A 17105-nucleotide genomic window follows, 5' to 3' on the forward strand; every position below is an offset into this window, starting at 1 on the left:
TGTTAATGATTGAGATGCTGTGGTTATTGTGATGATGCTTGTGATGATGCCGATGCTGATGGTTGTGATGCTGATGTGATGATTGGGATGCTCATGTGTGATGCGGATGTGAGGCTGATTTGGTGCTCGTGATTGCGATGCTGATGATTGTGGTGCTGATGTGATGTTAATGATTGAGATGCTGTGGTTATTTTGATGATGCTTGTGATGATGCCGATGCTGATGGTTGTGATGCTGATGTGATGATTGCGATGCTGATGATTGTGATGCGGATGTGAGGCTGATTTGGTGCTCGTGCTTGCGATGCTGATGATTGTGATGCTGATGTGATGTTAATGATTGAGATGCTGTGGTTATTGTGATGATGCTTGTGATGATGCCGATGCTGATGGTTGTGATGCTGATGTGATGATTGCGATGCTCATGTGTGATGCGGCTGTGACGATGATTTGGTGCTCGTGATTGCGATGCTGATGATTGTGATGCTAATTATACTGATGCTGTGATTGTGATGCTGACGATTGTGATGCCGTGATTATTGTGATCCTATGATCATTGTGACAATGATTGTGATGATAATGATTGTGATGCTGTGATTGTGATGTTGATGATATGATGTTGATGATTGTGATGCTGATACTTGTGATGATTGTGATGCTGTGATTGTGACGCTGTGATTGTGATGTTGATTATTGTGATGCTGATGATTGTGATGCTGATACTTGTGATGATTGTGATTGTGACGTTGATGATTGTGGTGCTGATGAATGTGATGCTGATGCTTGTGATGATTTTGATGCTGATGATTGTGACGCTGATACTTGTGATGATTTTGATGCTGATGATTGTGATGCTGATACTTGTGATGATTGTGATGCCGACGATTGTGATGCCGACGATTGTGATGCCGATGATTGTGATGCTGGTGTATGTACGTGGAACTTCTTTCGCACCACGGTACGCACCCAACCGCGCTAACCGGAGGTGATCGTGACGCTGATGTGATATGCCGATAATTTTTAATAATCACACGTGAAAGAGGGGCGGGGGGGGGGGACATGTGGGTGGGTGAGTGTGTGTCCGTGTGTTTATTAAGGGAGTTGTGGGGAGCGGTGGTGCAGTGGTTAGCGCTACGCTGCGCTATGAACCTGGCCACCCAAGTTCGATTCCCGCTCAAGGCCCACCTACACCAATGATAGCATATTCTTGGTTCTTATGGTAAAGTCACCACCACGTAGAAGGGAAACAATAAAATAATAAAAATATGAAACAATACAATTCTCACGACGTTTCGACTGCAACACAAGCAATCATCATCAGGTGTGAAAACCACAGCAAGAAAATTTGAAAAAAGTGGCGTTTATTTTTTTCACGTTAGCACCACGGAGAGCGATTTGGCCCATTGGGGTGCCCTCAGTTTGTTTGTAGAAAGTTCCATTCCAAGTGAAGTATTATTGGTACGTATTTCCCCCCTATCTCCAGTTGTAGCCAACATTTTCATGGATAAATTTGAGACTGACGCCATCCAGACTGCCACTCTGCGCCCAACCTTATGGAAGAGGTACGTGGATGACACTTTTGTCATCTGGCCACATGGCCGCCCTGCTCTAGACCAATTCTTCGACCACATCAATTCCATACACCCAGCCATCAGATTTACCATTGAAGTCGAAAAAGATGGCAAGCTACCTTTTTTGGATGTCCTAATAAATAAGAGACCTGATGGTACAATGAGCCACTCTGTCTACAGGAAAGCTACCCATACGGATGCTTACCTAAAACCGGATTCCCACCACCATCCATCCCTGAAGAATTCCCTCATCAAGACTCTTCACCATAGAGCCCAATGCATATCCGACCAGGAACACATAGCCAGTGAACTCAAGCACGTACACCAAGCTCTTAAGGCTAATGGTTACTCCGACTACACAATCCGCAAAGCTATCACTCCAACCATGAAGAAGGACCCTCTTGAGGAGCCTTTCAAAACCATCACTTTACCCTACATTGCGGGGATCACAAAAAAGATCTCCAAAATCTTGAATAAACACAAGATCCAGGTCCGATTCAACACATTACATAAAATCCGTGATCTGGTTCCGTCGGTAAAATATGTGATTCTGGACATACAGTACCCTGGCGTCTACAAACTAAGTTGCCTCTGTGGTAGTAGTTACATTGGAGAAACCAAACGACATGTCTCGCACCGCATTCGTGAACACAAAGCAGACTTGAAACACGGTAGGATGAACACCTCGGCCGTGGCAGATCACTGTCATAATTCAGTAGGTTCACATGACATTGACTTCTCCAAGACAGAGGTTCTTTGCAAGCCATCTGGCTACCATGAGAGATTTGTTCATGAGGCTATCCACATATACAGACACAGAGACAATTTCAACCGAGAAGATGGATTCTGGCTTAGCAATCATTGGAAGGATTTGATCAACCATCTCGGGTCTTAATTGATCGTTCACACTTACGGTGGCTTTCAGACAGCATCGATTATTTTCGTCTTCTCCCTCCGCTTTTCCGAACATAGATGAACTCGTCCACCTGAACAATATGCCAAATCGCTCTCCATGGTGCTAACGTTTAAAAAAAACAACTTTTTTCAAATTTTCTTGCCGTGGTTTTCACACCCTGATGATGATTGCTGCTTGGTGTTGCAGTCGACACGTCGTGAGAATTTGATTGTTTTATATTTTTATTATTTTATTGTTTCCCTTCTACGTGGTGGTGACTTTACCGAAAGAACCAGGAATATGAATCCCTGCAGTCACGAAACTCTGAACCGGTCTTGCATCTCCTCCCCTAGGTGGACTCAGCCTAAAATGAGTACCTGGTGCAGTGGTGGTGTGTAGTGGTCAACATCGCCACCGGGGAGACAAAGCCGGCCGGGCGTGGTGCTGGCTACCCACCCCCTCGTGTGCCAGTGGCGGTAGCCTTCATAGGTGCTTCTACTCGATACCTTCAGCACTTGCCCCAACAGGCTTGTTGGAGGCTACACGGGGGATCTCTGTCTTGTTTATTAAGGGAGTGGGAGTGAGTGGTGCCTTTGCCTTTGTTTATATTATAATGAGGAGTGCCACCGCTCCCCATCGAAGAACGTCTGTGTGTGTGTCTGTGTGTGTCTGTGTGTGTGTCTGTGTGTGTGTGTCTGTGTGTGTGTCTGTGTGTGTGTCTGTCTGTGTGTGTCTGTCTGTGTGTGTCTGTCTGTGTGTCTGTGTGTGTGTGGTGCCGGACGGGCAACTCTGTCGTGGACAGTGCTGTGGGGGGAGGGCCAATTCCGATTGGCTCCTCCCCTCATGGCGTCTGTGTCCACCACAGTGGCTAAACGGGGGCTCTGGATGGGTGCGAGGTGCTGGTAACCCCTCCACCTCCAATTAATTACCACTAAACCACGAGTTAAACTGAAATATGTAACTAATAAGCTTGTGCTGGAGGCCCCGGGGGGACAGGCGTCTATGACGTCTCCTAGCCAAACCCCAATTGGCGGAGCCAGGAGATTGAATCTCTACCCTCGGGGCTCCTCCAGAAACAACGAAAAGCCACTACGGATGGCCACGTGGAATGTTCGAACACTTACTGCGGAGGAGAGGCTGCCACTCCTCTGTCGGGAGCTGGACCGGTACCGCCTGGATCTCTGTGGCATTCAGGAGGTCTGGTGGAGCGGTTCTGGCTCCTGCCACCACGAGGGGTGGACAGTCCTCTACTCGGGGCAGCAGACTGCCAAACAACAGGGTGTGGCTCTTCTTTTGCACAAAAGAATGAAGGGGGCGTGGGAGCGTGGCGGTGAGGTGTGGGAAGCTGTAAGCCCCAGGCTACTTTGGGCTCGTGGAGGACGCTACTGCGCAGTTGGAGGCAGTTGCCCTCCAACAACAACGGAGGGCGGAGGAGCGACGCTCACAACGAGTGGAATGCCGGGTGGCTAAATCGCAGCAAAGTTTGCACAGAAGGGGGCACAGGTGGTGCATCAGCCAGTCATCTCAGTCAGTCGACCCGTGGCACCTGGGTCTGCCCCGTGACCTCCTGCCAGCGGGCGTTCAACACTTCACGTGGCCTCAACGTGCACCTGGCCTGGCACAAGCGCCGTGGTGACACTACTATACACTACACTACTATACACTACACCACAATACTAAATTGAAAACTCATGCCTTTAGAACAGCTTGTTGTTGTTGTTGCTGTGTTTAGTTTGTTGTCCTTCACCACCCCTGCACCTCCTATGAACACACGCAGATGGCGAGGCTACACACACACCACCAGTGTGGAAAGAATGAAAGTAACCCAGAGGAAAGTTTAACAGACACACACCAGAAGTGGATAGAACGAAAGTTATAAGACACCAAACGAAGACCCTCACAAAATGGGACCTTTCTTTGGCAGAATCAAAGTGTGAAAGAAAAATAAATACCACGTGTTCACCACAAGTACCGCGCGGTTGTGGTCAATTTGATTCCTTGTGTAATTAAAATAGAGCCTGCATTCGGTGTGAGGAGACTAGTGGCCACGGGAGGTAATGACAGGGGAGTCAGCCTACGGTGTGAATGCACTAGTGGCCACGGGAGGTAATGACAGGGGAGTCAGCTTGTGGTGTGAATGGACTAGTGGCCCCGGGAGGTAATGACAGGGGAGTCAACCTACGGTGGGAATGCACTAGTGGCCACGGGAGGTAATGACAGGGGAGTCAGCCTACAGTGTGAGTGGACTAGTGGCCATGGGAGGCAATGACAGGGGAGTCAGCCTACGGTGTGAATGCACTAGTGGCCACGGGAGGTAATGACAGGGGAGTAAGCTTGTGGTGTGAATGGACTAGTGGCCACGGTAGGTAATGACAGGGGAGTCAACCTACGGTGGGAATGCACTAGTGGCCACGGGAGGTAATGACAGGGGAGTCAGCCTACAGTGTGAGTGGACTAGTGGCCATGGGAGGCAATGACAGGGGAGTCTGCCTACAGTGTGAATGCACTAGTGGCCACGGGAGGTAATGACAGGGAAGTCAGCTTGTGGTGTGAATGGACTAGTGGCCACGGGAGGTAATGACAGGGGAGTCAGCTTGTGGTGTGAATGCACTGGTGGCCACGGGAGGTAATGACAGGGGAGTCAGCCTACGGTGTGAATGCACTAGTGGCCACGGGAGGTAATGACAGGGGAGTCAGCTTCTGGTGTAAATGGACTAGTGGCCACGGTAGGTAATGACAGGGGAGTCAGCTTCTGGTGTGAATGCACTAGCGGCCACGGGAGGTAATGACAGGGGAGTCAGCTTGTGGTGCGAATGCACTGGTGGCCACGGGAGGTAATGACAGGGAAGTCAGCCTACGGTGTGAATGCACTAGTGGCCATGGGAGGTAATGACAGGGAAGTCAGCTTGTGGTGTGAATGGACTAGTGGCCACGGTAGGTAATGACAGGGGAGTCAGCCTACGGTGTGAATGCACTGGTGGCCAGGGGAGGTAATGACAGGAGAGTCAGCTTGTGGTGTGAATGCACTGGTGGCCAGGGGAAGTAATGACAGGGGAGTCAGCTTGTGGTGTGAATGCACTGGTGGCCACGGGAGTTAATGACAGGGGAGTCAGCCTACAGTGTGAATGCACTAGTGGCCACGGGAGGTAATGACAGGGGAGTCAGCTTGTGGTGTGAATCCACCAGTGGCCACGGGAGGTAATGACAGGGGAGTCAGTTTGTGGTGTGAATGGACTAGTGGCCACGGTAGGTAATGACAGGGGAGTCAGCCTACGGTGCGAATGCACTAGCGGCCACGGGAGGTAATGACAGGGGAGTCATCCTACGGTGTGAATGCACTAGTGGCCACGGGAGGTAATGACGGGGGAGTCAGCTGTGAGTGCGAAGGGACTGGTGGCCTCGGGAATGTTCGAGTAGGAGAATGATCGAGAACGGGGGGGGGGGGGGCGGGGGGGGGGGTTAGGTGGGCACGTGACCTCGCAATTGAGATATAATGGGAGATGCGCGGGAGACTCAAGGCAGTTTCGAGTCGGAGTCTCCGCCGGGACGTCAAGCGAAACGTGCCTCCAATGAAGTGCCATCTCAGGAGACGTGCTTCGAGTCGCCACTACAAAAGCGTGTCCGACGTTAACAAAAAAAATAAAAACGCAACCAAGCTAGAAACAGGTTGTTCACAAGTACCCGCATGCGGTGGGTGCACTTTGACGCGGCAAGACTTCGTTCCTTGCCGAAGGTTTAATCCGTCCGGCGGTTAGGGCATCTCAACGCAACCGCGGGAAACTGGGGGGGGGGGGGGGGAGGGGGGAGAGATCCTCACAGCCGCGTCAACATTGACACCGTCCCAGCGTCCTCCTCCGCGCCGATCGCTCGCGTGGCGGCGGTGCCGGCGGTGGCGGCGGGTGGCCCCCCAGCCGGCCCCCCGGTGGGGCCCCCGGTGGGCCCCCCAGCGGGGCCCCCGTTCACCCCGAGGCTCATCTGCTGCAGCTGGCGGGAGATGTCGAGGAAGGAGCGGTCCTTGGTCTCGGGCAGGAGGCAGAACACGAGCAAGGAGGCGGTGACGCAGTCGGCGAAGAAGATGAGGTAGCAGTAGGGGCCCATGAACTTCTGTGTCGGGGTGACACAGACGAAGTGTGTTGTGTATAGTGTAGTAGTGTATAGTGTAGTAGTCATATAGTGTAGTAGTGTATAGTGTAGTAGTGTATAGTGTAGTAGTGTATAGTGAAGTAGTGTATAGTGTAGTAGTGTATAGTGTAGTAGTGTATAGTGTAGTAGTGTATAGTGTAGTGTATAGTGTAGTGTATAGTGTAGTGTATAGTGTAGTAGTCATATAGTGTAGTAGTGTATAGTGAAGTAGTGTATAGTGTAGTAGTGTATAGTGTAGTGTAGTAGTGTATAGTGTAGTAGTGTATAGTGTTGTGTATAGTGTAGTAGTGTATAGTGTAGTAGTGTATAGTGTAGTGTAGTAGTGTATAGTGTAGTAGTGTATAGTGTAGTAGTGTATAGTGTAGTAGTCATATAGTGTAGTAGTGTATAGTGTAGTAGTGTATAGTGAAGTAGTGTATAGTGTAGTAGTGTATAGTGTAGTAGTGTATAGTGTAGTAGTGTATAGTGTTGTGTATAGTGTAGTAGTGTATAGTGTAGTGTTGTCTAGTGTAGTATATAGTGTAGTTTATAGTAGTGTGTAGTGTAGTGTAGTAGTGAATAGTGTAGTGTAGTGTATAGTAGTGAATAGTGTCGTGTATAGTAGTGTGTAGTGTAGTGTATAGAAGTGTATAGTGTAGTGTGTAGTGTAGTAGTGTAGTGTAGTAGTGTAGAGTGTAGTGTGTAGTGTAGTGTAGTAGTGTATTGTGTAGTGTAGTAGTGTGTAGTGTAGAGTAGTAGTGTATGTGTAGTAGTGTATAGTGTAGTAGTGTATAGTGTAGTGTAGTAGTGTATAGTGTAGTGTATAGTGTAGTAGTGTATAGTATAGTGGTGTAAAGTGTAGTGTAGTAGTGTATAGTAGTATATCGTTTAGTGTAGTAGTGTGTAGTGTAGTAGTGTATAGTGTAGTGTAGTAGTGTGTAGTGTAGTAGTGTAAAGTCTAGTGTAGTAGTGTATAGTGTAGTAGTATATCGTGTAGTGTAGTAGTGTGTAGTAGTGTATAGTGTAGTGTAGTAGTGTGTAGTGTAGTAGTGTATAGTGTAGTGTAGCAGTGTATAGTGTAGTAGTGTATAGTGTAGTAGTGTATAGTGTAGTGTAGTAGTGTAAAGTGTAGTAGTGTATAGTGTAGTGTAGTAGTGTTATAGTGTAGTAGTGTATAGTGTAGTGTAGTTGTGTATAGTATAGTAGTATATAGTGTAGTAGTGTATAGTGGAGTGTAGTAGTGTATAGTGTAGTAGTGTATAGTCTAGTAGTGTATAGTGTAGCAGTGTATAGTGTAGTGTAGTAGTGTATAGTGTAATAGTGTATTGTGTAGTAGTGTATAGTGTAGTAGTGTATAGTGTAGTGTATAGTGTAGTAATGTATAGTGTAGTGTAGTAGTGTATAGTATAATAGTGTAGTAGTGTATAGTATAATAGTGTATAGTTTAGTAGTGTATAGTGTAGTGTATAGTATAGTAGTGTATAGTGTAGTGTAGTAGTGTATAGTGTAGTAGTGTATAGTGTATTGTAATAGTGTATAGTGTGGTAGTGTATAGTGTAGTAGTGTATAGTGTAGTGTAGTAGTGTATAGTGTAGTAGTGTATAGTGTAGTGTAATAGTGTATAGTATAGTTGTCCATAAATGACGTCACGCGATTTTGGATGGTTTTTGACCCCCACCCTAACCCACTCGTCACACGACGCCACAAAAAGTGAGACGCCCCCCCCACCCCCCTCAAATATGACGTCACAAAGCTCTGCCCCCCACCCTCCACCCGCCCTCCACCCCCCAATTATTTTTTTGTTACGTCAAAGCGTGCTTCAAATCGCTTTAAACTATTGTCATTCGATCGAGCAGAACGCGTTGTCCATATTGATTCAAAGTTGCGCGTTTTGGCGTGACGTCACATTTCTCTATCCGCCCCGCCCCCCTCCCCCCTAGGTGCGTGACGTCATTCATGGACGGCCCCCTAACTAATTGTCCGTGTCGGGTGGTGGCCCACCCCCCCAGAATCACGGATGACATTGCTCGCGGAAAGCGTGGTCCGGCATCGAGCACACACACAGACAGGAGGTGTGGTCCACACCCAGCACACACACACAGACAGACAGGAGGTGTGGTCCACACCCAGCACACACACACACAGACAGACAGGAGGCGTGGTCCACACCCAGCACACACACACACAGACAGGAGGCGTGGTCCACACCCAGCACACACAAACAGACAGGAGGCGTGGTCCACACCCAGCACACACACAGACAGGTGGCGTGGTCCACACCCAGCACACACACAGACAGGTGGCGTGGTCCACACCCAGCACACACACACAGACAGGTGGCGTGGTCCACACTCAGACAGGTGGCGTGTTCCACGCCCAGCACACACACAGACAGGTGGCGTGGTCTACACCCAGCACACACACACAGACAGGTGGCGTGGTCCACACCCATCACACACACAGACAGGTGGTGTGGTCCACACACAAACAGGTGGCGTGGTCCACGCCCAGCACACAACACAGACAGGAGGCGTGGTCCACACCCAGCACACACACAGACAGGAGGCGTGGTCCACACCCAGCACACACACAGACAGGTGGCGTGGTCCACACCCAGCACACACACAGACAGGTGGTGTGGTCCACACCCAGCACACACACAGACAAGAGGTGTGGTCCACACCCAGCACACACACACACAGACAGGTGGCGTGGTCCACACCCAGCACACACACACACAGACAGGAGGCGTGGTCTACACCCAGCACACACACACACACACAGACAGGTGGTGTGGTCCACATCCAGCACACACACAGACAGGAGGCGTGGTCCACACCCAGCACACACACACACAGACAGGTGGTGTGGTCCACACCCAGCACACACACAGACAGGAGGCGTGGTCCACACCCAGCACACACACAGACAGGAGGCGTGGTTGACACCCAGCACACACACAGCCAGGTGGCATGGTCCACACACAAACAGGTGGCGTGGTCCACACCCAGCACACACACAGACAGGAGGCGTGGTCCACACCCAGCACACCCACAGACAGGTGGCGTGGTCCACACACAGACAGGTGGCGTGGTCCACACACAGACAGGTGGCGTGGTCCACACACAGACAGGTGGCGTGGTCCACACACAGACAGGTGGCGTGGTCCACACACAGACAGGAGGCGTGGTCCACACACAGACAGGTGGCGTGGTCCACACACAGACAGGAGGCGTGGTCCACACACAGACAGGTGGCGTGGTCCACACACAGACAGGTGGCGTGGTCCACACCCAGCACACCCACAGACAGGTGGCGTGGTCCACACCCAGCACACACACACAGACAGGTGGCGTGGTCCACACCCAGCACACCCACAGACAGGTGGCGTGGTCCACACCCAGCACACACACAGACAGGTGGCGTGGTCCACACCCAGCACACACACAGACAGGTGGCGTGGTCCACACCCAGCACACACAACAGACAGGTGGCGTGGTCCACACCCAGCACACACACAGACAGGTGGCGTGGTCCACACACAGACAGGTGGCGTGGTCCACACCCAGCACACCCACAGACAGGTGGCGTGGTCCACACCCAGCACACACACACAGACAGGTGGCGTGGTCCACACCCAGCACACACACACAGACAGGTGGCGTGGTCCACGCCCAGCACACACAGACAAGAGGTGTGGTCCACACCCAGCACACACACAGACAGGAGGCGTGGTCCACACCCAGCACACTCACAGACAGGTGGCGTGGTCCACACCCAGCACACACACAGACAGGAGGCGTGGTCCACACCCAGCACACACACAGACAGGTGGCGTGGTCCACACCCAGCACACACACAGACAAGAGGTGTGGTCCACACTCAGCAAACACACAGACAGGTGGCGTGGTCCACACCCAGCACACACACACAGACAGGTGGCGTGGTCCACACCCAGCACACACAAGACAGGTGGTGTGGTCCACACACAAACAGGTGGCGTGGTCCACGCCCAGCACACACACACAGACAGGAGGCGTGGTCCACACTCAGACAGGTGGCGTGGTCCACGCCCAGCACACACACAGACAGGTGGCGTGGTCCACACCCAGCACACCCACAGACAGGTGGCGTGGTCCACACACAGACAGGTGGCGTGGTCCACACCCAGCACACACACACAGACAGGTGGCGTGGTCCACACCCAGCACACACACACAGACAGGTGGCGTGGTCCACACACAGACAGGTGGCGTGGTCCACACCCAGCACACACACACAGACAAGAGGTGTGGTCCACACTCAGCGCAAACACACACACAGACAGGTGTGGTCCACACCCAGCACACACACAGGTGGTGTGGTCCACACCCAGCACACACACAGGAGGATGATGAGGAGGATGAGGAATGGGGGAGGGAGGGACACGTGGGGATGGTTTGTGGGTGCGTGGGTGCGTGGGTGAGTGAGTAACGCACCATGAGGAACGGGAAGAGTAGGCCAATGACGAAGAAGCTGACCCAGTAGGTGGAGCCGCTGATTGTGTAGGCTGCTGGACGAGCGTCCTGCGTGAAAAGCTCCGTGGGGAGCAGTCCGACGATCCCGGCTGGCGGAGAGAGAACCACCAGCAGTACCAGTAGTACCAGTACTAGTAGTACCAGTAGTAGTAGTAGCAGTAGTAGTAGTACCAGTAGTAGTACCAGTAGTAGTAGTACCAGTAGTAGTACCAGTAGTAGTAGTAGCAGCAGTAGCAGTAGTACCAGTAGTAGTACCAGTAGTAGTACCAGTAGTAGTACCAGTAGCAGTAGTACCAGTAGCAGCAGTACCAGTAGTAGTAGTACCAGTAGTAGTAGTAGCAGTAGTAGTACCAGTAGTAGTACCAGTAGTAGTAGTAGTACCAGTAGTAGTACCAGTAGTACCAGTAGTAGTAGTACCAGTAGTAGTACCAGTAGTAGTAGTAGTACCAGTAGTAGTAGTAGTACCAGTAGTAGTAGTAGTACCAGTAGTAGTAGCAGTAGTAGTACCAGTAGTAGTAGTACCAGTAGTAGTAGTAGTACCAGTAGTAGTAGTACCAGTAGTAGTACCAGTAGTAGTAGTAGCAGTAGTAGTAGCAGTAGTAGTACCAGTAGTAGTAGTAGTACCAGTAGTAGTAGTAGCAGTAGTAGTAGCAGTAGTAGTAGTACCAGTAGTAGTACCAGCAGTAGTAGCAGTAGTACCAGCAGTAGTAGTACCAGTAGTAGTAGCAGCAGTAGTAGTACCAGTTGTAGTACCAGTAGTAGTAGTACCAGTAGTAGTAGTAGTACCAGTAGTAGTAGTACCAGTAGTAGTACCAGTAGTAGTAGTAGCAGTAGTAGTAGCAGTAGTAGTAGCAGTAGTAGTACCAGTAGTAGTAGTAGTAGCAGCAGTAGCAGTAGTAGTAGTACCAGTAGTAGTACCAGCAGTAGTAGTACCAGTAGTAGTAGTAGCAGCAGTAGTACCAGTAGTAGTACCAGTAGTAGTACCAGTAGTAGTAGTACCAGTAGTAGTACCAGTAGTAGTAGTAGCAGTAGTAGTAGCAGTACCAGTAGTAGTACCAGTAGTAGTAGTACCAGTAGTAGTAGCAGTAGTAGTAGCAGTAGTAGTAGTACCAGTAGCAGTAGTAGTAGCAGCAGTAGTAGTAGTAGTAACAGTAGTAGTACCAGTAGTAGTAGTACCAGTAGTAGTACCAGTAGTATTGGTAGTAGTAGTACCAGTAGTAGTACCAGTAGTAGTAGTAGTAGTACCAGTAGTAGTAGTACCAGTAGTAGTACCAGTAGTATTGGTAGTAGTAGTAGTACCAGTAGTAGTACCAGTAGTAGTAGTAGTAGTACCAGTAGTAGTACCAGTAGTATTGGTAGTAGTAGTAGTACCAGTAGTAGTACCAGTAGTAGTAGTAGTACCAGTAGTAGTAGTACCAGTAGTAGTAGTACCAGTAGTAGTACCAGCAGCAACAGTCGTAGGAAGCTTCGGACAATGAAGATTAGGTGAGTGGGTGAGTGAGTGAGTGGGTGACTGAGTGAGTGAGTGGGTGAGTGAGTGAGTGGGTGTGTGAGTGAGTGAGTAGGTGAGTGAGTGAGTGGGTGAGTGAGTGGGTGAGTGAGTAGGTGGGTGACTTAGTGAGTGAGTGAGTGGGTGGATGACTGAGTGAGTGGGGGACTGAGTGAGTGAGTGGGTGAGTGAGTGAGTAGGTGAGTGAGTGAGTGGGTGACTGAGTGAGTGAGTGGGTGACTGAGTGAGTGAGTAGGTGAGTGAGTGAGTGGGTGACTGAGTGAGTGAGTGGGTGACTGAGTGAGTGAGTGGGTGAGTGAGTGGGTGAGTGAGTGAGTGGGTGACTGAGTGAGTGAGTGGGTGACTGAGTGAGTGAGTGGGTGAGTGAGTGGGTGAGTGAGTGGGTGAGTGGGTGAGTGAGTGAGTGAGTGGGTGACTGAGTGAGTGAGTGGGTGACTGAGTGAGTGAGTGGGTGAGTGAGTGGGTGAGTGAGTGAGTGGGTGAGTGGGTGAGTGAGTGGGTGAGTGGGTGAGTGGGTAAGTGAGTGGGTGGGTGGGTGGGTGAGTGAGTGGGTGAGTGAGTGAGTGAGTGGGTGAGTGAGTGGGTGAGTGGGTGAGTGAGTGAGTGAGTGGGTGAGTGAGTGAGTGAGTGGGTGAGTGAGTGAGTGAGTAGGTGAGTGAGTGAGTGGGTGAGTGAGTGGGTGAGTAGGCGAGTGAGTGAGTGAGTGGGTGAGTGAGTGAGTGAGTAGGTGAGTGAGTGAGTGGGTGAGTGAGTGAGTGGGTGAGTGAGTGAGTAGGTGAGTGAGTGAGTGGGTGAGTGAGTGAGTAGGTGAGTGAGTGAGTGGGTGAGTGAGTGGGTGAGTGAGTGGGTGAGTTGGCCAGTGAGTGAGGGAGTAGGTGAGTGAGTAGGTGAGTGAGTGGGTGGGTGAGTGAGTGTGTGAGTGGGTGAGTGAGTGAGTGGGTGAGTGAGTGAGTGGTGAGGCGTTCCTCACCGGGTCCCATGCCCAAGCTCACGATGAAAGTGAAGGTCATAGCGACACTCAGGTAGGACATCCAGCTGATTGTCGCCTGGAGGAGACCGACATGGAGAACACACGGTGGTGGTGGTGATGGTGGTGGTGATGGTGGTGATGGTGGTGGTGATGGTGGTGGTGATGGTGGTGGTGGTGATGGTGGGGTGATGGTGGTGGTGGTGGTGGTGATGGTGGTGATGGTGGTGGTGATGTTCGTGGTGATGTTGGTGGTGATGGGGTGGTGATGGTGGTGATGGTGGTGGTGATGATGGTGATGGTGGTGATGGTGATTGTGGTAGTGGTGGTGGTGATGATGGTGATTGTGGTGGTGATGGTGGTGGTGATGGTGATGGGGGTGATGATGGTGATGGTGATGGGGGTGATGATGGTGGTGGTGGTGGTGATGATGGTGGTGGTGTTGATGGTGGTGATGGTGATTGTGGTGGTGTTGATGGTGGTAGCGGTGGTGATGGGGGTGATGATGGTGGCGGTGGTGATGATGGTGGCGGTGGTGATGATCGTGGTGGTGATTATGGTGATTGTGGTGGTGGTGATGATGGTGATGGTGGTGATCATGGTGATCATGGTGATGATGGTGATGTGAACATCTTCACGTGGAGAGAGAGAGAGAGATAGAGAGAGAGAGAGACTCGACATAGACAGCAACATGCTCCGTCAGGCTCCGGGATCGAACCCTGGATTCATCCTCTTTCTGTTTTTGGGATGGGAGGCTGCTTCTGCTTCTGCTACAAAGAATAAAAAAATGTCCAAATAACGGAGCGGACCCGCCACTTGGCTGATCTGCTGTTCATTCGTGTCGGGCAGGGCTGCTTCTGTACCTTGAAATGTTGGGAGAATTGAAGCATACTCATTCGGTGTTTTTTTTCGGTAAAGTCACGCACGTAGAAATACGATAAAAATTATATTAAAACAACAAAAAAAAACTATCACGACGTTTTGATCACAACGCAAGCGATCTTCATCAGGTGTCGTCAAGGACGAATCGCGGAGTTAAAAAACAGCGAAAAGATGGAGAGACGAGAATTCAACAAACCTGAATGAAACATTACGTGAAGCCACAACCAGTCAGGCCAACAACACAGTTTAGACACTTCCTAGAGGGACCACGAATTTCAGACGAGTGTTACATTTTCGTGTTCAAACCTTTGGATTGCACGTACCGGCGTAGATAGAATGAAAAATACGAGGTCCACGGTCGGTAGAAATACATATATACAAGTCCACCAAGAGGTAAGGAGGGAGGAGGAAAGACAGACAGGGAGGCAGAGAGAGAGAGAGGGGGCAGCTCAAAAAATGACCACCACCTCTTGTAAATACAAAACAGCAGCTCAAAAAATGACCACCTCTTGTAAATACAAAACGGCAGCTCAAAAAATGACCACCTCTTGTAAATACAAAACGGCAGCTCAAAAAATGACCACCTCTTGTAAATACAAAACGGCAGCTCAAAAAAGGGCACATCTTAACACACAATTTACAACGGTAATTTCCCCGTAGAAGTGTGATAATAAAGTCTTAAAGCTTCCGTGACCGCATAAAATTACTCATTCGGGTTTTTTTTTTCGGTAAAGTCACGCACGTAGAAATACAATAAAAATTATATTAAAACAACAACAAAAAACTATCACATTTCGTGTTCAATCCTTTGGATTGCACGTACCGGCGTAGATAGAATGTAAGATGTGCCATTTTTTGAGCTGTATATGTATTTCCACTGACCGTGTAACCTCGTATTTTTCATTCTATCTACGCCGGTACGTGCAATCCAAAAGTTTGAACACGAAAATGTAACACCCTTATGAAATTCGTGGTCCGCCAGGAAGTGTCTAAACTGTGTTGTTGGCCTGACTGGTTGTGGCTTCACGTAATGTTTCATTCAGGTTTGTTGAATTCTCGTCTCTCCATCTTTTCGTGTTGTTATTAACCTCCGCGATTCGTCCTTGACGACACCTGATGAAGATCGCTTGCGCTGTGATCGAAACGTCGTGATAGTTTTTTGTTGTTGTTTTGATATAATTTTTATTGTATTTCTACGTGCGTGACTTTACCGGAAAAAAAAAACCCGAATGAGTGATTTTATGCAGTCACGAATGCTTTAGGACTTTATTGATTGTAGTATAGTGGCATGTTTGTGCGTGCCAGTCCCGCTTGAGTGTCTAAACCTTCCTAGGACGTTGCACTCCCAAAGGTGTTGCAGGCTTAGCCACGTGGGGCCTGACTAGGCACCTGGGTGACGCAAAGAGCTTTCTAGCTCTTTGGATTCCTGCTCCTCTCATGTGCCACCCCACCCCCCCCCACTCCACGCTCCAACTCCCTCCTCCACCACCTCCTCCTCCACCCCCTCCCTCCTCCTCCACCACCTCCTCCTCCACCCCCTCCCTCCTCCTCCACCGCCTCCTCCTCCACCTCCTCTCCCTCCTCCACCTCCTCCTCCACCCTCCCCACCTCCTCCTCCACCCCTCCACCTCCTTCCTCCACCCCCTCCTCCACCCCACCTCCTCCACCTCCTCCCCACCTCCTCCCTCCACCCCTCCTCCACCTCTCTCCTCCACCCCCTCCTCCACCTCCACCTCCTCCTCCACCTCCTCCTCCACCCCCTCCTCCTCCACCCCCTCCTCCCCCTCCTCCCCCTCCTCCACCTCCTCCACCCCCCCTCCACCCCTCCTCCCCCCTCCCTCCTCCACCACCACCACACCCCTCCTCCTCCTCCCTCCCCCTCCCTCCTCCACCTCCTCCACCTCCAACTCCTCCACCCCCTCCTCCACCTTCCTCCTCCACCTCCTCCTCCATCCCACCTCCTCCACCTCCTCCTCCACCCCCTCCTCCACCCCCTCCTCCACCTCCTCCTCCACCCCTCCTCCACCTCCTCCTCCACCTCCTCCTCCTCCACCCCCTCCTCCTCCTCCTCCACCCCCTCCACCCCCTCCTCCCCCTCCCTCCTCCACCTCCTCCACCCCTCCTCCTCCCCCTCCCTCCTCCACCTCCTCCACATCCAACTCCTCCACCCCCTCCTCCACCTCCTCCTCCACCTCCTCCTCCACCTCCCTCCTCCACCTCCTCCAACCCCCTCCTCCACCCCCTCCTCCACCTCCTCCTCCACCCCTCCTCCACCTCCTCCTCCCCCTCCTCCTCCCACCCCCTCCTCCACCTCCACCTCCTCCTCCACCTCCTCCTCCACCCCCTCCTCCTCCACCCCCTCCTCCCCCCTCCTCCACCTCCTCCACCCCCTCCACCCCCTCCTCCCCCTCCCTCCTCCACCTCCTCCACCCCCTCCTCCTCCTCCTCCCCCTCCCTCCTCCACCTCCTCCACCTCCAACTCCTCCACCCCCTCCTCCACCTCCTCCTCCACCTTCTCCTCCACCTCCCTCCTCCACCTCCTCCTCCACCCCCTCCTCCACCCCCTCCTCCACCTCCCTCCTCCACCCCCTCCTCCACCTCCTCCACCCCCTCCTCCTCCTCCTCCCCCTCCCTCCTCCACC

At 51.4% G+C, this 17105-nt stretch overlaps 1 protein-coding gene across 1 annotated transcript in view; it reads right to left on the reverse strand.

The window, feature by feature from the left end:
• Positions 1 to 6160: 6160 nt before the first annotated feature.
• The window catches only part of LOC116957310 (solute carrier family 2, facilitated glucose transporter member 11-like), a 68195-nt gene continuing 57250 nt past the window's right edge, over positions 6161 to 17105 (reverse strand). Inside the window, exons 11-13 of the mRNA XM_076055749.1 lie at positions 13585 to 13660; positions 11066 to 11193; positions 6161 to 6569 (exon numbers count right to left, since the gene is read on the reverse strand). Coding sequence (XP_075911864.1) covers positions 6279 to 6569; positions 11066 to 11193; positions 13585 to 13660 — 495 coding nt within the window. The 3' untranslated portion in view covers positions 6161 to 6278. The remainder of the gene's footprint in view (positions 6570 to 11065; positions 11194 to 13584; positions 13661 to 17105) is intronic.

The sequence above is a fragment of the Petromyzon marinus genome, chromosome 72, assembly GCF_048934315.1.
Source record: "Petromyzon marinus isolate PM22_M1 ecotype Great Lakes invasive population chromosome 72, UKy_Petmar_22M1.pri1.0, whole genome shotgun sequence".
NCBI lineage: Eukaryota > Metazoa > Chordata > Hyperoartia > Petromyzontiformes > Petromyzontidae > Petromyzon > Petromyzon marinus.